Genomic DNA, 24,890 nt, shown 5'->3' with positions numbered 1-24,890 from the left:
AGCATGCAGCCACAATTACTGCAACAGAAGCCTCTCTTCTTCTCATTGAGCTTCATAATCTGATCATGGTGGACGCTCGACGGCGTCGTTTCCGACCCTCAGACGAATCTAGCGCAGCTATGGTGTGACCAAGACGGCGACAACGATGGTTCCATCTTGAAGGAGATCCTAAACGAAACGTTTCAAGACCTGAGAGCTCAGATCCAAGGCCAAAACAAACACTTCGCCACAGCTCAAGCAGTGAAGGCTAACATCCCCGTCTATGGCCTTTTTCAGTGCAGAAACTACCTCTCCGTCGCCGACTGCCTCGCTTGCTTAAACGTCGCCGCCGTAAACATCCGCAACTGCTCCGCCAGGTCATACGGTGCCCGTCTCGTCTACGACGGCTGCTTCCTCAGGTACAACTAGCTACCCCCACAACCTCAAGTTTCACCCTTTTTTCTCGGATAATAGAGCATCGTTATAGAGATAAGATGGTAGAGCATACATTATTCTTGTCTAATAAGTAAACAGATTTGATTCAGATGTTCTTCTTAGTGAAATAAGTTCATCTCAATTTAGTCTTCTTCAGCAGCCATAGGTACACACAAAAGAGGCTACCAAAAACTTACATCTCTTTTTGGGACCATCCAATACCCAAAAAAGACACTAGACACATGCTTAATTAGTTACCGTCTTATTGATTAATGACTAGGTACGAGAGCAGTCAACAATTTGATCTGGCCAACGACATAGAGTGGAGCAACATAAGATGTGGGAATCAGACAATAACAGATTCCCTGGCGCTTGCTTCAACTGTCCAACAAGTTCTAAGGAATCTAAACGTAGCAACCCCAAGAATGAGTGGATTTTATGCGGTCACTAAGACGCCTGTGCCCAATAATAATGGTTTGAATATTTATGCGATTGCTCAATGCGTTCAAACCCTCTCACACAGTGGGTGCCAGAATTGCATGAACTCTGCGTCAGCCAAATTTCAGACTTGTCTTACAAACTCAAATGCTAAGAGCTACGATACTGGCTGCTTCATGAGATACTCCACCACTTCTCTCTTTCCTGATGATCAAACCACTGATATCAACCGCTTCTTGAAACATGGTAAGCCACTAAATGTTTGTTATTAGATTTTTTATCTTCTAAGTGAAGGAAATAAATAAGGAGAGGGAGAAAACATAACAGGTTAGATCTATATTTATGTTGGATTTTGGGCTTGGATCCACTCTTGATGAACCGAACTATTTGACTAGATATTAAGAAAATATACCGGTCAAATATCTAAAAAAGATTATGATATGTTCGACTCGGTCAAACATTCTTAAACAAATCAATCAGTTACGATATAAATTTAATTAATTTATATTGTATAGATTATATATATTAAAGAGAGATATATATATATATATATTTAGAATTGATTATGATTGATTCTGAATTTGAATTCAAGAAATCATAATATTATAAGTCAAAGATATATTTGAATATCCGAATTCAAATTCAAAATATGTTTGGTCAAAGAAGGCACTCGTCTCATACCTCAGCATACCACAAAGTAATACCAATTCATCTTTCCAATATCACTATAAAATTGCATTGATTAGTTATTGACCTACTTGATGTGGTATATTTCTTTAAATATCGGAGCTATGATTTTGGTAATAAGCATAGTGTAAATTTAGGTTTTATACATTTGTCTCTAATAGGTAATAAATTATCCATAAATTTATTCAAGGAATAAGACTATAACTCACAATTCATATAAAGCTTTCTATAAACCTAGCCAAAGTTATGTCTTGTCTTGCTAGTGTCTGATATTCTAATTAACCCGCTTCCCGAACTCATAAGCCATTTTGAATCGTGTCCTGGTCCTACTTTCTTATTCTTAATAGCTTTCTCTTTCTACTCTTCCTTTTGTTATCTTTAATCTTCTCCTCGTGCCTTTACCAAAATATTAATTATTAAAATTGTTTGAATTAAATTTATATTCCTATGTTGAATTATTTATAGACTGATTTAGGTAACACGGACCGGCCAGCAGAGGGCATCTAATGGCAGTTGAGCATTTATACTCACTTATTACGTGCGTGACGTCTGTGTGTTGATGAATTTGACAACTTCTTGTTGATTATGATTTGTTGTTAAAATCTTGTCTATTATATTATTTATCTGAGAAATCATCAATTTTTTATTTCATCGATTATATCAATAAAACCTTGCAAGTTATAAATTTTTTCATATGAAATGTTTACCAACGCTAAAAAAAAATATGTAAATAAATTTTTAAGAAATTTAATGAATCAAATTATTACCTTATCATTAAAATGAGAAATGTGTAAATATATGAAAAAAAATCCCCCAAAAAAAATACCTCTAAAATTTCAAAATCTCAAATCACAAAAATATATTGTCATTCACTTTTTTAAATGTTGTCAATTGTTATTAAAATGTAGTAAACAAGAATGATTTGAAATTTTGAAATTCAATGATTTTTTTTTTGAGATCCAATCTATTGTTATTAAACTTTAATTTCATATTATCATCTACTTTAAGTAGCCATACTTAACTAAAGTTTTATTTCTCCTTTGTCTTTACTGTTTAATTAATCAATGCAAGTAGAGACAAAACCAAAAAGAAAACACGGTCGTAAACCTCACAACACATTCACAAACTACTCAATGATCACGCAATAAATATCTTATATCCAAGGCCTAAGCTTCCACTGTTTCAACAGGGAAGTCAAAATTGAATCAGGTGGGTCAGTCGGATCTTGTACCTGAGGAAACAGCCGTCGTAGACGACACGGGCACCGTGTGCTCCGCCGGAGCAGTTGCGGATCTGAACAGAAGCGACGTCGAAGCAGGCGGCACAGTCGGGGATGGAGAGGCAATTTCAGCACTGAAAAAGAGTGGAAACTGGGTTATTTCCGCCGCCCTGCTGCGCCGTCGCGAAGTACTTGTTCTGAGTCACGATCTGCCCTCGGATTTCTCTAAACATTGTGTTGAGGTTTTCGTTGAACGTCGAGAAGTTGGACAGCACGTATTCGTAGAACGGGCTGCATCCACTGTGCAGAAGATTGGTCTGCGGGTCCGGAACGACACCGTTTAGAGTTCAGCCTGACCAGAATATCAAGAAGGTCACCAGGAGAAGAAAGAGATTATTAGGACGTTGAAGCATCTTGTTGTTGGGACTGCTTCGAACTCCGAAGAGGGTTCGTGTTTTGGGCTTAATATCAGTGGGATGGAGCTGTTTTTCAACATGTTTCTTACATTTAAACAGTCTTGAAGGACGCAACAACAATTTGTGTAGGGGTGACCATGCAATTTATGAAAGGTTTTTGACCGACGCGTGTATAGATTTTGTGCCATCTTGCCTTGTGGATAACTTGGGTTTGAACTTAAGCCGCACTGCCTTTTCAAAAAAGGCGACAAGACTTGAAAGTTTCCAACACGGACTAGGAAAAAGCTGGCGGCGTGTACAAAGAGGATCTCATGATCAGTACTAATGCTGTTTCAGAAAGTCTTCTCTATTGTTATCTGCTGTGAATACCCAGAGTTCAAGACAGAAAATAAACCATCACTAACTTTAAATCCAGCCCATAATGAAAATCCAGGTGGCAAAGAGCAAATAGGTTCTAAAAAGATTATCACCAATTTTTGAAATGCACCACCTGCATATCAAAGCTAAACTTAGTTTTGAGTAAATAATTATACAAAATTTAAGAAATAAGCCATGTTTTCAATACTTATGAATAGTGCATGCTTTTCATACATTTTCTTGACAGAATAAGAATTAGGCAATTAACTTGTTATTAAACTCCGATGTGATACGGTTATTTCACTCTTAACGTGACTATAAAGACGAATAAATAACTTCGCTCGCAAAGTCGTGTATTGTAGGAAAAATTCACATCATATCATCATTTAAAATAAAATTGGATTAGGAAAAAAAAAAAGAAAAAGAAGAGGTTGTCGTGTGTACATTAACCAAAACGTTAAGCTAGAGTAATGTAGTTTACTTGAAATTGTACACTAAAATTATCAATTGACATATGCTTTTTAAGGATTGATATATGATTACAAACACATGTTGAAGAATATAATAATGGAATGTAGGACAAGCATTCTCATTTTTGTTTGATGTTAGTTCGTATTCCGTTCTATGGGTTTCAACACTAAAAACTTCAAAACATACAAACAAGTATTTTTCTGACAATATAATTCAAAAAATACTTTTAAAAAGTGATTTTCTATAAATCAAGACAAAATTTCTCTCATATATTTACTTTATATTCTATAAATTTACTTTTCTTCTCCAGCCAAACACCCCCTAGCCATGCAGAAGTAATAGTTCGTTCCATGAGCCCTTATTTAGTTTCAACCAAGAAAGGCATAGTTGGTCTCATATTTTCAAACAAATATTTGTTTTGGAGCAAGGCAACCACTTCGGACATTGTCGGCCGTATTGTAGCTGATGCTTGGGTACAAAGCAATCCAATCTCAATTATTTTCTTTACTTCTTCCGCATCATAGTCGTTAGAGTCTAAAGTGTTGTCCACCAACTCTAAATGCATGCCTCTTTCGTATAGTTTCCATGCCTAACAATAATTGGGATTAAAAGTTAAACAAAATAACCACGATAGAAATGCAAAGACGAAGGTGTTAATTTTTAAAGTTTTTGTTATTTTTAGATTCTCTAATAAAAGGAAAAAAAAACCTATTTCAAAAGATCTAACCCAAAAGCAGTATATGTGTTGATTTACTAAATGAATTCCCACGTCAAAACCTCCTTCAAAAATAGTATTTTTAAATGCTTATATAAATTTTCTTACCTTTTGAAGGAGGAATTCACCTTCGGCCTCACCATTAACATTCAATTCTTCGCTTTTTCGACCACTAATAATTTCTAGAACTACAACTCCATAGCTATAAATATCAACCTTCTCTGATAATTGTCCATTTATTGCATACTCCGGTGCTGCATATCCTCTGACAAATATATATATGTATATAGTATTTACGACATAATTCATCATATTATAATTAAGAACACAAACACAGCCATATAAATTTCAAGGCAACAATATCTGAAACAGATGGAACAAACATAGTACTATGTCATGTGGAACATAGATATGAACTCTGATGTAAAACAATATAGAAAAAGAAAGAAATTAAGGAATAAGAGAAGCAGAGAAGGGACGCTAGAGAGAAAATAATTGTATTCTGAAATTTCAATCCAAAGTCTTAAGTCTCCGTAAAATAAAAACCCTAGAACTACTTATAATGAGATGATGATAATAAGAAGAAAAATAATAATAACAACTAATCCTAATAATAATAAGAAAACTAAAATACTGATAAAAATAAATAAATCCTAAAATGATGATAAGTCCAAATAATCCAAATATTTTAAAAATCTAATTAAGCCATAATTTTTTTCTTATCCCATATGTCAACAAACTCTTTCATGTAGTATTGGCGTTTTATTACAGGAAAAAGAAGAAAAATGTTAAAATTATTTATCGATATAATAGGAGTGTTGTGTTTACCTAAACATATATTTTATCTGCATGCATATACTGTGGTTAAAGCAAAAAAAAAAATTAGCCAAATATAATTATTTTAACTTACAATGTTCCTGCAAATTTCGTGCTAAAATGAGATTTGTCCTCAGGTAAAAGTCTTGCCAACCCAAAGTCAGCAATTTTAGGTTGAAGATCATCATCTAAGAGGATGTTATTGGACTTTATATCTCTATGTATAATGCGGATGTGAAATTCTTCATGTAGATAGGCCAAACCCTTTGCAGTGCCTAAAATTATATTATATCGTTGTTTCCAACCAAGAGAACCTTTCATTTTACCTGTTAACAAATTTACTCATGGCAAAGAAAGAATTAAAAAATATCCTCTAGATGTTTCTAGAGGAAATACCTATAGACTTTTACTAAATACTTCAATAATTTTTAATCTCATCTAGGAATTAGCTTGTTAGAAGAGTCAATTATACGAAAATGAAAATATATCCACATGTCTTAATATTATGAAGACATCAAGCAGCTTGTACTTAAAGAACAAAACATAAATTTTGGTAGGCTCATAGGAGTTTACCAAATAAGAATTTGTCGAGGCTGGTATTTTTCATGTATTCATAAACGAGAATTCTCTCATCACCCTTGCTGCAATATCCGAGAAGTCGAACAAGATTTCGATGATGAACATTGTTTATAAGCTTCACTTCACTCTCAAATTCTTCCTCCACTTTATTAGAACGACGTAAAGTTAACTTTTTAACTGCAACTACTTTCCCATTCTTCAGAGTTCCCTGTCATGATGATTAAGAATTTCCCAAAAAGTGTTATATATGGTCCCTTTAATTTTCCTTTCGTATATATGCACGTTTTTACAACGCTGCATAAAACTCGCATAGGAAAATCCGATCTAGATGAAAATATTAATAATCAAAAGATATAGCTACCTTATATACTGCACCAAATCCTCCTTCTCCATGTTTATTTTCTACACTAAAATTTCTAGTTGCGTACTTCAGATCCATGTAACTGTAATGAATTGCACCTTTCAACTTGCTTGCACCAGTTATGTCTCCTGGAAGAAAAACATTAGTCAAATTCTCTCAAAAAATTAGAAAAACAGATCAGGATTCATCCTTTGTAGATACAGGGAAAGTCCATAACTCTTTCTTTCACGGACAAAGTGAAAACCAGATCATCACCCAAACATAAAAAATATGCAGTAAATGAATACTTTGAAAAGTTTTTTTTTTTTTTTTTTACCTCTAGCAGGAACCCTTTTAGGGCTTTTAGGTGGTTTAATCCAAACAAAAAGTGCAAGGGCAACCAAAACAAGCAATACTCCTCCAACAACTCCACCAATGATAGCCCCCTTAATGCTCGAACCTGTAAGCCAAGAAAATCGTCCTATCAAACCAAAATGACATGAGATAAGTGTAACATAAAACTAAACAAAAGAAAATTATATAATTGTACACTTAAATCTTCAAATGAACCATACCTTGTTTATCCATGGGAGTGACGTCAACGATCTGGTAATTATCAGGAAAGAATGAGGTTGTGGAGTATCTCATGAAACAGCCCTGATCAAAAGCTCGACCATCTGAAGTAGTAAGACAAGTCTGCATATTTCTGTATGCAACATTTAAGCAACTGAGGCATCCACTTTGTGTGATAGTTTCTGTGCACTACACAAAGGCATATATAGTTGGACCGTTATTATTAGGTACTTTTGTCTTCGTGGCTGCCACAAAGCCAGGGATTGTTGGTGTTTCTCTTTGGAGATTCATCAGCAGTTTTTGCGCAGCTCAGTTAAAGGCAGTGGCTTCTCCTGTAGTTTTATTCCCACATAATGCAGCATTGAAAGTATCCGTCGCCCGGTCAAAGAAAGGACTCGCATCATACCTCAAAATACCAAAAAATTTCCCATGCATATGTATCAGTTTTCCAAGTTCAATATGGATTTTGCAATATTTATAGATAGAGAAACCCTTTGTGAACATCTGGATTTCTTTTGATATGCTAGAAAAATATATTGATTAATAATCACTGCAAAAAAAAAAAAGACTTTTATGTCGCCGCTAAAAGTACAGATGTCATCATTAAAAGTTTCGGCAGCTAGAAGTTGCAAAGTTGTCACCATCCAATATCGTTGCCATAACGGCTATAGCTAAAAAGTTTTAACAGTGACCAAAAAAAAAAGTTACTTAAAAGGTCACTGCTAAAAATCATAGCCAATAGTCTTATTTTTTATAGCCAGTGTTTTAGTATTTGCAAGTTAACCAAATAAAAAGCACTCCGATTCACACAAGTTCAAATCTCGAAAAAACATATTTATTGGGAGGATTTTAATCTTAATGTTTTTGTTTTAATAATAAAAATTAGTCTCAGACCCAAAGTGATTTAGGGTTATTCTGAGTTATACACAAAATATGTACTCAGATTCACTTGTAAGTTTTAGAAATTAACTTACACTAGTTTTATGCAGCTCAAAAAAGAAAAAGAACTTATACTAGTTTTAAATAATTGTGATATTTAAATGATTAAATATTGAAATATAAATATTTTAGTAAAAATAGTTTTTAAATAGTTGCTGTCACTGATGACAACCTGCTGATAGGGGTCCAATGACCATCTAGTTGCCAGCCTATGACAGTCTGAATCAAGTGATTCGTGAACGATCGACCAATCAAGGTTGGTTTTTGGGTCTTGCAGAAGTATTTTGACTATTTCACATATACTATGTGCATAATGACATTCAAATCCCTTAGATCTTACTGTAGTTTAACAACTTTATTGGGTTTATTAGTTATTAAGTCCCATATGCAAGACCTGTTTATCATTCTCATCATCATTATAGAGACTAGCACAAGAAAGTATAGGAATGAACCTCTACCGGAAAATTGATGTGAAGTATGAGGAAATGGATTACTTTCCTTTTTTGTAATTGTCTTTTTCTTCAAATAAGTTTTTTTATACAAGAAAGATACTGTTTTTCTTTTTGTCAAGGAGCTCACGCACCCATTATAAAGTCCCACCCGCAACATCTTATTTAAATCAACAGAGTGATTGGATAAAAACAAAGTCATAATGATTTTACAGTATACTATATAAGAAGGATTTTATTTCAATTTATGTGAACATGTTTTTAAAAAACACTTTCGGGAGAAACCAAACAACCCCAAGACATAAAAGAGATATTTTCTGTCAATTAAGGTGACTCATCAAAAGATATTGGATACTTAGACATAAATGAAGTCTGAGTTTGTGTGTGTTAAGTTTTATTTTGAGATATTATCTCCAAAACTACACCTTGGGTAAACTAATAACGTCACAATAAATATCTTAATTTTTAGGTGCCCTACTAAGAAAAGAACTAGTGGAACCTTGTGGACTAGTTTTATGTACCTGAGGAAGCAGCCGTCGTAAACGACATGGCCACCAGGGGCTCCGGCACGGCAGCTCCGGACTTTGACGGTGGCTACATCAAAGCACGCGACACAGTCAGCGATGGAAAGATAGTTTCTGCACTGAAAAAGAGTGGACACAGAGCTTCCTCCACCACTTTCCTGAACCGTAACGAAATGCTTGTTTTGGTCTCTAACCTGTTCTCTGATGTCTCGAAACGTTGCGTTTAGGTTGTGATTGAAGACAGACAAGTCGGAAACGACGAAGCGGTCGAATGGGGTGCAGCCGATGGTAAGAAGATTAGCCTGTGGCTCTGAAACGACGCCGTGAAGCGCACAGCGTGACCAGAATGTGAAAATGAACAAGGTAAGGAGATAAGAATGTTGAGGCATGTTTGATTGAGAGGAAGAAGATGAAGAAAGAGAGAGAGGTCAATGGGCCCTTGCTTCAATGGAGTATGAGGATAATAACGAAATAAAAGGAGTATCATGATGTTTGAAATAGACCGCAACATTATATTTTCAAAATTATATCTCTTGAAACGTCATGGTGATTGTGAGGCTATGGAAAACTGAGTTTTTTTCTTTTTGTTTGGAAAATCACTATAAGATTCTGAGGAAGAAATGTAATCGACAAATTCAATGTCCTACACCCGATAAATATTATGACAAGTTTTGGTGTTGTGCATAGGAACTTGTCCCTACGTTAAAAGGAGCTGACCGTAGCTGTTGGATCAATATTGTTTTTGAAACAAGACGATATACTATCTCTAATATTTATTACTACTCCGGTCCTAAATATAAGACCTATTTTATAGTGTAATTTTCCAGTTTTAAATATAAGACCCATTTTATAGTGTAAATTACACTACAAAATAGGTCTTATAATTAGGACTGAAGGAATATAAAAGCTAGATAACTAATTTTTAAATATTAAAAAAATTAGTTAAGTTAGTTATTTATAATCAATAAATATTTTTTCTTAAAATATTCTTATTAACCATGTGTATTGTAACTAGCTACCTCTTAATGAAAATTCCTAATAATATGCCATTACCATACTAACTATTTGGGGGCAAAATAGATAAATATTATAGACAAAATAGATTAAAATCTTATATTTAGAACTAAATTGAATATTTAATTAGTTTTTATAATAAGTACCGAAAGTAGTTTTTTTTTGCCGGCCGTAGGTAGTACTTCTCCGGTCTCAAATATAAGACCCATTTTATAGTGTAAATTATACTACAAAATAGGTTTTATATTTAGCACTGAACTGGTATCTTTTTAAGCTTGGACAATATAGAAATTGATATAACCAGAATATAATAATTTCTCTAGAAAAATATCCAACAGCATCTTCTTTACGTAATAGAAGTATAGCGTGGAGTTTGACTACCGATTATCTGTGGTTTGACTATAAACAAGAAGATAGTTCATATAAATCTGAACAAATATCTTTCATGAAAAGATTAAATCTAATAAATTAACACACTCGCATTTGTAGACATATGAATCTAATAAGGATATTATATACTGCTCTTGTTCTTAATATATGACCTAATTGTTGAGTTGATTTTGGTCCTAAATAAAAGACCTATTTCTTATGTTTATCAATTTTTTCTAAATTATCCCTATAGATCTCCCTCAACCATAATCAAGTAGAAGAGGGGGAGAAAATATTAAGAAAGATGATTATGGTATTTTAGGAAAAACTAGTCATATTTTTTATAACTAACTAACTTACCTAATTTCCTTAATCTAATCAAATTAGTTAAATAGGTCTTATATTAAGGATCGGAGGAGTATGTTGAAATATCTTATGTTTGATGAAATTGGTTCCAAAGATTTATGTGGAGTTTAACCAAAGGAAGACATCATGTTTGAAAAAGGCCAAGATAATGTTGGGGCTTTGATGCATATATATTTCTTGTGGTTCATAATATAAGAGCTTAATTAACTTTTCTCACATACCAAAAAAAAAAAAATCAAAGTTTAGTCATTAAATGTGTCCTAAAATGATAAAATTTCTTAAAAATGATAAAGTTATTTTTAATGTTATACTTTTATTATCTCTTATCTTTCTCATCTCTCTCCTATATTTAATAGGGGTCAAACTAAAAAAATCACATTAGTTATCCAGATAACATCTTATATTTTGTACTCCATCCGGTTCAAAATACAAGCTAAACTTTATTTATTTATCTTTATAAAAAAAGAGTTAAAATCAGTTTAAAACAATAAATATGTAAGGCATATATTTTTTCTTCCAAATATGCCCTTATTAATGAAGAGAATAAGAAAAAAAAATGCAATAAATGAATCAAAGATGAAAGAGAATATATGAGGGTAAAATTAAACAAACTCATTAAATGTTTAGACAAAAAGAAATATTATCTTATGTCCTCTAACAAAATTTAACTTATATTTTGAATCGGAGGGAGTATCACAGTTTTTTTCTAGCCAACACCTTATATTATAGACAGGAGCGAGTATCATTTAACGATGAAATAGACTTGGATATTTATTTTCAACTTTGTAAAGTGCTTAAGTGGAAGGGAGATACGCAAAAAGATAGCAAAAGAATATGAGATTATTCTTACACACACACACACACTTTTACCTTTTCCTTAATATATAGAAAACACTATATGGTTTTTACATTCTATTAATTCTGGTAGTATTTTAATATAATTAAATTATATCAAAACAATGTTGCCAGACTAAAACACACATGAAAAATATTTTAGGTGCTGAATACACCACAAAATCTTTTGAGGTGTTGGATGCATCACATAAGATATTTTGGGATGTTGGATATACTTTAACCCTTAAATTTATTATAAAATTTAAGTGATTTCTAATATTACTGTCATTGTTAACTATAATAAATTTCAGCATCATATTAATTTCTATTCTCTTACTACACCAGATAATAATGGGCATATAATGCCCATTAAAACTATCAAATGGTCTTATAAAAAGACAAAAAATTTCTTTTAGAATAACTGTTATAATAAGTGCCAGAAGGAGTATATATACCATTCTCGTCCTAAATGTACTATTTTCAGTCCTAGTTATAAACGAGGTCTTAGTAGTATTTCACATGTAATTTATTTAATACTTATTTTTATTTTTAATTTCATTTAATTTTTGTTGAAAACAAAAAAATGAATTTACATATATATATAAATGATTTGTGAATGTAAAGTGAAAACTTTTTTAATAATGATAATATTTGAAAAGTCGTCGACTCATATTAAATATCAGATCGGCCCGCAGAGCAGTGCGCGAAGGATGATAATGAAAAGTTGAAAATTATGGAAATTGTAACCCACACCACTCGGTTATGAATTGTGTGTGGGCCCATTGCCTTGCTGGCTTCATGAATCCATCAGGGGCGGCCTTCGAAGTTGGAAGACCGCAAGGAAGACTTGGAAATTTCCCACAATGACCCTACGCACAAAATAGACGCCCCCAATCCAAATTCACCCCAAAATTGAAGTTAAGAAAACCAACTGACCAACTGACCATACTAGCCATTATGAGTTTTATAGACACAAAATAGATAAATAATTGAAAAAATGCCAAAAAATACCTTTAAAATTTAAAAATTTTAAATCAGTATTATTTGCTATAACATATTTTTGTGATAATTTTTAATTTAAGATTTTAAAATTTAAGAGATATTTTTTTAAAAATTTTTACTAAATAATTAAATACTCATTCTCTAGGAGGAGAGATCATGGGATCAAAGCTGTGCTGTTTGTTTGTATGTAGTTATATTAAAAATTACTATTACTGATTTATCTATGTATTGAAAAAAATAACATTAATTCTATCTTTAAATTTAATAACTTTTTAATTTTACTCTTATTTAATATATATTTTTCTAAATAAATATATTATGTGTAAAAGTTATATTCACATAATAAATTTAATGAAATGGCTTGAATTAATTAAGGACCAAAGAAAATACTCTCTTTTTATACTATAAATAAAATTAGAGGAGTAATTTTTTCATTATAATTAATGTAGTATTAACTTTTATCAAGAACATTGTTTAGAAAACGCTAATACAAATTGTTTGCGTCTGTCATTATATAACTACCTTTTAACCACTACCCTTACTCCTTAATATAAACGTTAAATAAATAGTTTGGAGATATTAAAAAAGTTAGTGAAGTTGGTTATTTTTACAAAAAATATATTGGTATTCATAAACTATCTTCTTCAATCATATGTATTAGATGATTGTAATAATTCCTTGATGAGAATCCCTTGCAATTAATATGAATCATGCTGGCTAAAATTCTCTCCTTTCTTCCCCCTTATGAGGTTTATGCACATTAAAAAGAATAAAATATGAATATAATTAATTTATATTATTTTTATTAAATACTACTGATATGAATGAAATAGTGTTTCGACGGCATCTTATAATTTTTCGTCATCACCTGAGCCAAATGGTTTTTTCAAGTAAATGAGAAACAAAACGGAACCTTCGTTTTCTTTCTCTTTTTGACCAGGAGCCTTCGTTTTCTGTTCACAAACTTGTTACTATTGTATGAAGTCTAAGTTGGGGGAGAGACTTAGAAATTTCCAACTATGACTCACAGAAAAAACATATCAGCATTAACTTCTGCCCGTAATTAAAGGTCAAGTGATAATGATATTATATAGGCAAAAAAAGGACTATTATATAATATTTACTATATTTTTTATAAGAAAAAATATTTTAATAAACATGTATACACAAAAAAGCACAGCCATTTTCCTTACCCTTCTACCAACTTGTGAGAATTTGATATTGCACAGAATTTAAGAAAATACGCCACATTTTTCATAATTTATATACCACTGTTTTTTTAATTTTATATTTATATAGAATATTTTCTGATATAAATATTAATAATTGGGAAGTTTAATCATCATGTGATGGACATTGGGGTAGTCGCTTTCGGGTGTCAAATAGGTGGTGGAGAACTACTGGAAACTATAAGCTAATTGACTCGTTCTTACAATCATTTTATAATTGGATGCTTTTATTAGAGTTGATATATTTTCTTAATTTAATTTACACATTAAACTAAATTACAAACGTTTCAGAAGTCTTCGAAGATATGATGAAGATTATTACTCTATATATATATATATCTGTGTGTATAAAACTGAGGAAAAGAGATTATGAAGATGCAATCATAGCGGAAGACTGAGGAGTTAGAAATGTGAAAGTTGACGTTGACTTTTGGATTAATAATGTATATTAAATAAAAGGCTGCAAAATGCAAATATATTAGTATTAGATATTACAATTTTAATTCAAGAAAATCTTTTCAAATGTGCTCCTCGAAAGTACTTTTTTGCGTTCTAAAATCAACGTGTCAATATATTATATACAAAACGGAAGTAAGTGCATGTTGTTATTTTATTTTTCATTTGATTTCCTTTTCTATTTTAAAAGATATCAATTTGTTTTTTCCCCAAATTTTTAAGTTTTTAAATTTATATGAAAGTTAAATAAGTGGGTATTATTTTTAGTAGCTTTACATTTATTGACTTTTTTAAATGCTAAATAACTAATTGGATTTTGTTAATTAAATGCTTGTACAGTTTTTTTTTGGGGCTAAAAATTATATGCCCATGGAAATGCGCAGGATTTTCTTTTAAAGTTATAGAGTGAAGCGTAGCTTCCTTACACTATCATTTTTCAGCTGCCTTTTATAGAATTTATGCAAAATTGAATATTCTTTGTCTATCACTTTTAACTCGTTGTGGAAAAAATCTTAAAGGAAAAATGTGAAAAGTTATTGTGGGATGGAATGGTCATATTAAATTATTGATATTTTATGTTATCTCCTTATTTGATGTATACTCAGGCATATTTTTATTGACCACAATGATTGTTTGGATTATATCTTTATATATATATATATATAGAGAGAGAGAGAGAGGGTGGGTGAGGGAAGTGCAAAAAGATATTTGGTGTTGAATAGAATAAAGGGTCAATGTGTAAATTTGCTCTTAAAGTTTTTCCTCTACTAGATGTTCAAAAGTTTTTTTGATGCAAATTTGTTCAAAAAGTTTAAAATTATAATAATATTACCCCACACTATTAAACAAAACTAACATTGATCATTAAAATGATGATATCAATGATCAACATCTTAAAAATAGAGAGTAACATTACTATGATTTTAAACTCTCAAAACAAACTTGTACTCAAAAAACTTCCAGTACTTAGTACTTTTAAGTAAAAACTTTCAGAATAATTTGTACATTAATCCTAAAATAAATGAGGTAATATAATAAGAAATGATAAATCGAAACAGCTATAATTATTTTTTTTTTCCAAATAAAATTGAAAAACTCACAACTAATTTTCCCCCATTTTCCCCTCAATATTCAACAAACAAATTCCACCAATGAGCTATTTGAAACCGTAATTTTATCTATAGTTCATAATTTATTTCTTTAATATAAATATAAATGATTAATTCGATTTCAAATAATCGAATATAGGCAAATATATGTTGATAATGAGCGAATTAAATAAATTCATTTTGGACTCAATTTCAACTTGGAATCATAGTGGAAGACTGAGTCAGAGAAGTTGACGTCTGTATTATTGGGAGACTTTAGCCTGCGCTATAAGCCATAAGGTACTGAAAAAATATATATATATATATATATATATTTTGCTGGAAGGATAAGAGTACCCGTCGAGCGTCTAATGCATAATGAATAAAAGGCTACAAATATATTAGCATTAGATGTTATATCTCTTAATTAGGGTGTGATTATATGGAAGAAAATGGAATAAAATGAAATGATTGATACAAACTTAATTATGGTAAACTTTTTAAATAAAAAACACAAGTAATTCTCTTTTTTTTTTTTTTGAACAACTCGTCCTATTTACCCAAGTCACCTCATGAAACTATTATATAAACGTATAATTTTATTTTTAATTTATTAAAGACATATTTTAAATTTCTTGAGAGATAAAATCAATGGGATTTTATTTTTTTGCTCTAAAAATATTTGGCAGGTATTTATATTTTGCGCCCACAATTTTCAGTGTATTAATTTCAATCCCCACGCTTATTTATACTCTTGGGAAAGAGCCTCTCCATCATCACTCTCTATCACTCTCTCTCTTCTCTCTTCTGCAACTAAAAGAGACGCCATGCTTCAACAAAAACCTTTCTTCTTCTTCTTCTTATTGGGCTTCATAATCTGGTCATGGGGGACTCTGGACGGCGTCGTTTCAGACCCGCAGACCAATTACGTGAAGATAGGATGCAGCCAATACAACGTGACGGACACGCGCATCTTCCATGAAAACCTGAAGACGACATTCAGAGAGCTGAAAGCACAGGTCAAAAACCAAAGCAAACACTTCGCGACGTCGCAGGCGGTGAAGGGGAACAACCCAGCTTACAGTCTTTTTCAGTGCAGAAACTATCTCTCCATCTCCGATTGCCTCGCTTGCTTCAGATTCGCCGCCCGGCATATTCGCAACTGCTCCTACAGCGCCACCGGTGCCCGTATCATCTATGAAGGATGCTTCCTCAGGTACCTTGTTTTGGATTTTTTTTTTTCCTAACTGTAAAACCAGCCTGCGTTTAGAATTCATATTGGATTTCGGTTACTTAACGAGGTTGATATAAATACTAGATAACTAACTAATTCGTTGAATATTAAAAAAAATAGTTAGATCAGTTAGTTGCAGTAAATGTGGATTAGTTTCTTTAAACTACTTTTAATCATATACATTTTAACTATCTCTTGATTGAGAGCTTTTTAATATATGTAGTCAATAGAAATATAATTTGATGAAAAATTTATAAATTTAGGAGGTAAAATAAGTTAACATTTTATATTTAGGATTAAAACAAATTTGTTATTTCAGATAGAATTAAAGAAGACTAAAAGGGTAGTAAAACCTTTTTAGTAGTCAAACCTTTCAAAGAATATTTATTGTGGCTCCATACTTCAAATTTGAACACATGACTTTTTTTTTTTTGGGCAGAATGAACACATGACTTTTTAACTCTCTTCAAACTTATTTAGAATGAATAAATAATTGTTTTATATATGCTAAGAAAAATAGTTTAAAACAATAAATATATGTATATTTAATTTTCTTCCTCAAAATGTCCTTATTAAAATTACTCATCATATAGTGGTTTGGTTGAAAATTTTTACTGACGGTAAATTTGAAAATTTTATTAAATGTATTAGGAGGCAAAGGCTGGTTGTTTCGTATGTGTAATAAAGCCTAACAAAAAGACTCTAGTTTTGTCTCTCATCAGTGGGTCAGTGGGAAGATATTTTAGCGGTTTGTACTACTTTGTGCCAGATGGTATACTTTTACACAAAAAGAAGTAGTAGTTGGCATATTTTGACCTTGTTTTAGTTTGGGTATATAGATATATGCTAAGATACATCTTATAATTTTTCATTAAATTAAATTTGATATTGTTAGGCTTAATGATATATATATATTAAACAAAGGAATTTCTTGGAAGGAAGAGAATTAACTGCATCCTTGAGCCCCATTTTCTTGCATAACTTTCACTAAAAGACGGCATATCATGTATAACTATATCAATATAAAATGTATAACAATTTGAATTATTTATAAGATATATATTCAAAACACTGATTAATTATTTTATAATTTTTTAATTAAATTGAATAAATGTTCTTCTTAAAAATTTTAAATTATTTTTAATTTGAATATAAGATAGATTAAATATTGTGGGTATAGGATAACATTGAATCATATTAGAAACAATATTTTTAAATTATTCACTAAAATTCACTTCACATTAATTAGCAAAAATTTTCAGCATCTTGAAGAGCTATATTTATTCAGAAATTTCTTTTAGTGGCATGGTAGGACCAACACACATTTCAAATTTAATTAATAAATTAGAAAATGATCAAATATCAAAGGAAAACAAAAACAAAAACAACTCTTCCATGGTGGGACCAACACAAGTTTTCAAATTAATTTGTCTTTTTGCATCTCCACACAAAAAGCTATCCCAAGAGAAGTGGCGAATTTGGTCCACTTTTGAGATGCAAATATTGACAATAAAAGCCTATTCATTAGCTAATTTGACATTTTCCATTGATTTTACAAGTAGATATGTAGTCTTGCGCATTTAAAAAATTCTGAATAATAATTTGTATTGTTCACAGCTTGTTAATAATGAGATGATATGCTATCCATGTCACGTTATATTGATAATGATAATTATTGATTGATATTTATAAGACTTTAAAGCTTATCTATTGGCTTAGGAGATTAAATAAGGATACATATATATATATATATAGAGAGAGAGAGAGAGAGAGAAGTGGGGTCATCCTAACTCTTGTTTCTGCTTAGACGGCAGCTTGAAATGTGTACCTTTTTAAAGATATTTAGTTATTATAAAATCATAATAGTTAACAATAATCAAGTAAAACAATCTGCAAATTGATTAACATTAACTTTTTACATTCTCCAAATAATATGAAATGAAATAATATAAATAGGAAATTTACCTTAAGAGGCCAGCGCTAAAAATGAGATTGATTAATTGAATACTCCTTTTTATTGTGTTTTATTAAGGTACGAGAGCAGTGGCTTCTTTGACCAAAACACAGATGCTGGCAACAACATTGTGTGTGGGAATAAAGCAACAAACTCCACTTCACTTGCTTCAACAGTAGAACAAGTTCTCACAAATCTGGAAATAGCAACACCAAGAATACCTGGTTTCTATGCAGCCACTAAAACACAAGTTCCTAATAGTAACACTTCGATTTATGCCATTGCTCAATGTCTTGAGACTCTCACTCAAAGTGGCTGCCAAGATTGCTTGAAGACTGGCTTAAAAAATTTCCAGATTTGTCTTCCCAACTCAAATGCTAAGACTTATGATGCTGGTTGTTTCATGAGATACTCCACGACTGCTTTCTTTGCTGATAATCAAACCACTAATATCAAGCACTTCCTGAAACAAGGTAAGAGTTAAAACTTCATTAAAACTTCAAATAGATTGCATATTTTGTATACACTTGGGTTAGGGAAAAAAAAAAACGTGGAAATGGGGTTATGTTTTTTTCAACTGTGATTTGTAGGAGGAGGTTCAACCAAGAAGAAGGCTATTATTGGTGGAGTAGTTGGAGGTGCATCTATTATTTTGATTCTTCTTGCATTATTTGCTTTGCACAGACGATCACAGTTATCCAAGAGGAATCCTAGGGGTAAGATAACTAGCTAGGAGATGTGATGGTTTGATTCTCACCCTTTTTGTCCCCAAAGGAGATTAATGTTATGGTTTTAATAATTAGAAGGATATGTTAAACGGAGATTTGAAGCTGGTTGTTCCTTACAGGTGACATTTTGGGAGCAACTGAGTTGAAAGGCCCCGTTAACTACAGGTATAAAGATCTAAAGGCAGCCACAAAAAGCTTCAGCAAAGAAAATAAATTAGGAGAAGGAGGTTTTGGTGATGTGTACAAGGTAAACTTTCTAAACGTTCACTTTCAATATTAAAATTGATATCAGTTCTGAACAGACGCAGGGGTGTTGCACTCAGACATTTAGTATAAATTCTGTCTAGGTAGGCTTATCAGTTAATGTTTGTCTCACAACATGATGAGACTTTCACCATACTATAGTTCTAACTTCTGTAAATATATTCTTATATGAATAGTTTTTATGAATGAAGCAAAAGGTTGATCCCACACCCAAAACAAAATGTTATGTACGTCGATTCATGATAAATGTGCTGTTTAAGGTCACAGTCCCAGAAAGAAAGGGAGGAAAAGTTAGAATGTCTATAAGCATATTCTGTAATCAAGCATAATGTCTTGATTCTCTTGAACAGGGCACTTTGAAAAATGGAAAAGTTGTTGCTGTCAAGAAATTGGCCTTAGGTCAGTCCAAAGAGATGGAGAAAAATTTTGAAAGTGAAGTGAAGCTGATAAGCAATGTTCATCATCGGAATCTTGTTCGACTTCTGGGATGTTGTAGCAAAGGACAAGAAAGGCTCCTTGTTTATGAGTACATGAAAAACAACAATGTTGGCCAATACTTATTTGGTATAACAAAATCAAATACTTTAATTAATTTCATCAGCAGCTTTGAGAATCATCATTACTTCTTCTATTCTGTTTTTCTTACTCTAAAGTATTGGAAACAGGTAAAAATAAAGGTTCTCTCAGTTGGAAGCTACGTTCTGGTATAATTTTGGGCATTGCAAGGGGTTTGGCCTATCTACATGAGGAGTTCCACATTTGTATTATACACAGAGATATAAAAACTAGCAACATCCTCTTAGATGATGATTTTCAACCTAAAATTGCTGATTTTGGACTAGCAAGGCTTTTGCCAAGAGACCAATCTCATCTTAATACAAGATTTGCAGGAACAATGTAAGTAACGCATATGCTTATCCACTTCTGGTATTATATCACATGGGAAAACAAGAGGTTGTAAAAGTACTCATATGTTGGTAAAACGGAACATTGTTATTACGCCTTTATATCCATTTCATTGACGTTCTGTTGTTTCTATAAAGGTCAAACGTTTCAAGAAAGATATTTTGTATCCATGTATGACGCATTTCAATTTTCAAATATGATGAAAGAGTTAAAGATGCACATGAGCATTTGGAATTTTATTTTGTCTGTTCATATATGTTTTCATTTTCTGTGGTGTGCCATATATCTGTTTTGATCCATTATGCCATAAATACTATGTTGTTTTTTGGTTAGGGGATATACAGCACCTGAATATGCAATGCATGGACAATTATCAGAGAAAGTTGATACTTACAGTTATGGAGTTGTAGTCTTAGAACTCATAAGCGGGCAGAAGAGTGGTGAATTGAAGGTTAATAATGAAAGTGAATTACTCCTTCAAAAGGTAAGAAAATTCCCAGAGCTAATAATATAACAGAGTGCTACAGTTTATTGAAGAAACTTCTACAGAGTTTTCAAAAAATTTTCAATATATAACATGACAAATGGACACTTTTGAAGCTCAACATTACAACAATGGCATTTGTCTCAAAAAATTATTTCACATATTAGTTCCCTGGTGAAGTACTTAATAGCAATCATCAAATAAACCTTACTTTAGATTTTACTTCATTAGTTTTCTGTGCTAAATGACTTTGATCCCACCTCGCAGGCTTGGAAGCTATATGAGAGAGGAATGCACATAGAGTTTGTGGACAAAACGTTAGACCCAAGTGAGTATGATGCAGAAGAAATAAAGAAAATAATAGAAATTGGATTACTCTGCACTCAAGCATCTCCTGCTGCAAGGCCAACAATGTCTGAAATTGTTGTTATGCTCAAAAGCAAAGGCTTAATGGAGCACAAGAAACCCACTATGCCTGTCTATGTTGATCCTAATTGGAGGCCTAGAAGAGACACATCCACGTCTAATGGTTCAGCTTCATCAAATGCTACCGTGTCCCAGTCCATTCTATCAGGAAGGTAATTACAATACTCAAGAACGTGTTGTTAAGGTTCATTTTCAAGTTTTTGAACCCAGAGAAAATAGTAATGAAGAAAATGGAGCAAGTGTTTTCTTTCATTCATTGCGAGTGCTCGATTTTTAAGTTCAGTGAAACATCACATCTACAAGTAGGAAAGTCTGAGTGAAAGGTGGCCATCATATTGGCACCCGTTATTTAGTATAAACTATCTATATTATGATCTGTAATGAAGTTCCCAAGGCTTATAGAGAAGCTCTATGGTTATTTTGGTACCCCAGCTTAATGCCCTCAGTTCAGTGTCCGGAATTAAGTTGATCTTACTTATTACCTTGTCCTCCAAAAACAGAGGGAAATAATTGAAGAACGGATGAGGAAAAACAGAATATTCTGTGTTCATAAAATTGCAAAAACAATTTTACAGCCATTTCAGAAACATTTATAAAAAGAAAACGTATATATCATCAAATCACAAGAGAAACACATCAAGGTAATAAGCCATGCAGAGGAAAACAAGGTAATGCCTTCCAGTTTAATGCTTATTCTGGTACTCCAGTTTAATGCCCTCTTGCGCCTCCTCTCGCCTTTGGACCTTCAGAAATTGTCAAAAACACAGAAATATTCAAAAACCCTCGTGTATCTTATAAGGTCACAAAAACCATGCAGAGGAAAACAAATTAGGTCACATCAGAGAGTAATAATTCTCTACACCCTAGTGGTGGATCTTATAAGATCCTGATATCTCATGTATCAGCTTTAAACATGGTCCTTATACAAAAATTGTGACACTTTGGGTATGTGATGGTGCTAACAAGTTTGGTCCTACAACAACAAAGAGCATTCCTAAATTTCTTCCTTCTCCTCTTTCTTATATAATGCTCCCTCCAATCTTAAATGTAGAAACTAGTGGAGGGGTTTGTTTCGGTCTAACCAGAATATTAGCTATGGTGTCAAATATACCGTCTCACATATTGTGTTATGCTGTGTTGGGGCTATCCATATTCATAGGTCACAGACTCCTAGAATAACGTCTATCCCGCTTTTGATTATTTTAGAACATTTTTTAATGGACACAAAGGGCAAAAACCAGAAAACAAAGAGGTAAACATAAGGCACAAAAAGTAATACAAGAGCATATTAGTTTATAATCCACTCAATTCTATCCCATCACATTTCTAAAAATCATCCCTTCGTACCATAGCATAACTGAAAATGGGTGACTCTATTGACAAAGTACGATGTTATTTAAATCAATTAAATTTTTTAACAATAAATAGGTACGAGATTTCGTTTAAAAGTGGAGAGTAAAAATAATGGGAAACACAAACATAAAGGCACTGTAGGAGTAAGAGAAAAGCACTAATATATTAAGTAATTACTAGCTTTAAGGAATATTTTTTTCCTCATCAAGCAAGCCTACATGTCATGATTTTGCTTCATTAATAAGAAAACAATGGCCAAAAGTAAAGTGATTGATCGTGTGATCTTAAGTGTTATATGAGTAATATATAAATAATACTATTCTTTGAGAATGATCAAACATTATGCTTTAACATTTGGTCTTGGCAAATGCAAATATTTTGTACATGACCTCACAAATAATTATGATCATTTTTTTTAGGAGGTTTTTCCCCAGGGTATCCCACGGCCGGTAGCCATGAGACTAATCCCTCGTCCCTACGGTCGGCGCTAGAATTAAGATGGCCAAAACGAATCTCACCTTGGTAATATTCACCACATCTGACAATTTCAATAGGTACTGCAACAACACAAGCTCTAGTCCTCTGCAGTGTATAAACTACTTCAACCAGCTGCCCAAACAGCAGGATTAGTAAATTACACACTTCTTCAAATATATATTTCAACACCAAGCAATTTATATACATACCCCGGTTGGTCAAGAAACATGAAAACAGAGAGATAAATACTTACAAGAGTTGACCATGAAACAAACCTATCAAGCTTGTCAACCAATATGATCACAAAATGTGAACCACGAGTATTACTCTTTTGACAAGGACGAAAGACCTCCCATGTCATGATTTAGCTCAGATGACTCAGCTGAAATAAATCACAATAATAATGCAGAAACTCTGTTCATCAAAATAAATTAGCATGTTCAAGGGCCTGTTCAATTAGTCAGATTGTAATTGCACTACAAGAGGGTTTTTGTTGGGCAGTGTATTAATAGCTGGGAATTTTCTGCAACAAAGGAGGCAGGGTCATACAATAGCGAGGAGGAAGAAAGAGTTCCTTAGGTTACATTTCTACTCTCCTCAAAGTCAAACTTGCGAAATAAAAAGAAACCAAGAAAGAATCATCATTGGTCATGGCAATCATTTGAATTCAAAACTATTAAAAAAGAAATAAAAGGGTACTCATAAAGCATCATTTCAACAGGGTCCCCCTCTACAGAGATATCCATAAAAAGCAGGGGAGTTTTCTTCTCCGGCATTGTCTTTCTTTTATGAATCAGAATTCAAGTCAACATAACCACTTAAGTCACAAAAGTTAGTAAAGGAACACCAACTAATTATTTATATTGTCTGATGTGTAAATATTGCATCAGAAGCAGATAATGGCACATATCATATCAAAGCTGCAGCATTTACATATAAGCTTGACAAACAAAAATTTCGTAGTAAGGTGTGCCTTCACAAGTGGCTCCTTCTGAGCAATGGGAAGAGAAAATTATGGGGCATCTATTACATGCTTAAAGGTAATTGCAGAGACAAGTAATAGATTAAACTCTAGCACTATCAGTACGCATTACACAACTCAATTTGCTTCCCATGTCAAAAACAATTCATTCGGGATCTGCCAGAGGAACTTAAGGAACGTCAAGCACAGATCATTTATGTATAATTAGCAAAATCTACGGCAGAAAAAAGGCCAACAGACGATGCCTGCAGGAAGGAGACCCGGTGGCACGCCAGCAAGCTGATGAGGAGTGAGTGAGGTCTAAAAAATGGTGGAAACGAAGCAGGCAAGACTTGCCAACGCCCAGTAGACTCTGCCTGCATACTCTATAGTATGGCACAGGACTAAGGGCCTTTTGGAACCAGGGAAAAAAAAAAAAACTGTTTAAAGAGTGTTTTTACACTAATACGAAAAACGTCTCAAATACCCCTTAAGTCTAGTATTTATATTAGTTTCTTTAAAAAATAGATAATTGTAAAAAAAAATTTCAATAATAAATGAGTAGCATAAACCTTATCAATTCTTGCACCTAAAATTGTCATTCACTTGTTATAATTTTGGTAATTATATTCTCTTTTCGTAGGATACATAGCCTTAAAGAGGTTTACATTTTAGATTTTGAAGGTGCTGGCTGAATTTGGTTGCTGTAGAGGTTCTATTATCATTCTTTTATCTATGCGGCTATTTGGAATGCAGCCAACCCATATAGTTATTCCAGTTCTTAACATAAAAGATAATTGAAAATTCA

The 24,890-nt window shown here is 32.4% G+C and overlaps 1 protein-coding gene and 1 pseudogene across 1 annotated transcript; one reads left to right on the top strand and one right to left on the bottom strand.

The window, feature by feature from the left end:
* Nucleotides 1-4,265: 4,265 nt before the first annotated feature.
* LOC114725939 (cysteine-rich receptor-like protein kinase 42) lies at nt 4,266-9,351 on the bottom strand (annotated as a pseudogene).
* A 6,726-nt stretch (nt 9,352-16,077) lies between these two features.
* LOC114725938 (cysteine-rich receptor-like protein kinase 2) lies at nt 16,078-21,770 on the top strand. The gene is made up of 8 exons (XM_028912498.1): nt 16,078-16,511; nt 18,562-18,956; nt 19,074-19,199; nt 19,331-19,458; nt 19,826-20,039; nt 20,141-20,372; nt 20,715-20,865; nt 21,133-21,770. The coding sequence occupies exons 1-8, from the start codon at nt 16,123-16,125 to the stop codon at nt 21,445-21,447; spliced, it is 1,950 nt and encodes a 649-aa protein (XP_028768331.1). The 5' UTR covers nt 16,078-16,122; the 3' UTR covers nt 21,448-21,770.
* The last annotated feature ends 3,120 nt before the right edge of the window (nt 21,771-24,890 follow it).

This window comes from Neltuma alba, unplaced genomic scaffold (assembly GCF_004799145.2).
Source record: "Neltuma alba isolate B1F8T4 unplaced genomic scaffold, ASM479914v2 tig00012312_pilon, whole genome shotgun sequence".
Classification (NCBI taxonomy): domain Eukaryota; kingdom Viridiplantae; phylum Streptophyta; class Magnoliopsida; order Fabales; family Fabaceae; genus Neltuma; species Neltuma alba.
This window is presented reverse-complemented; position numbering and strand designations above follow the sequence as displayed.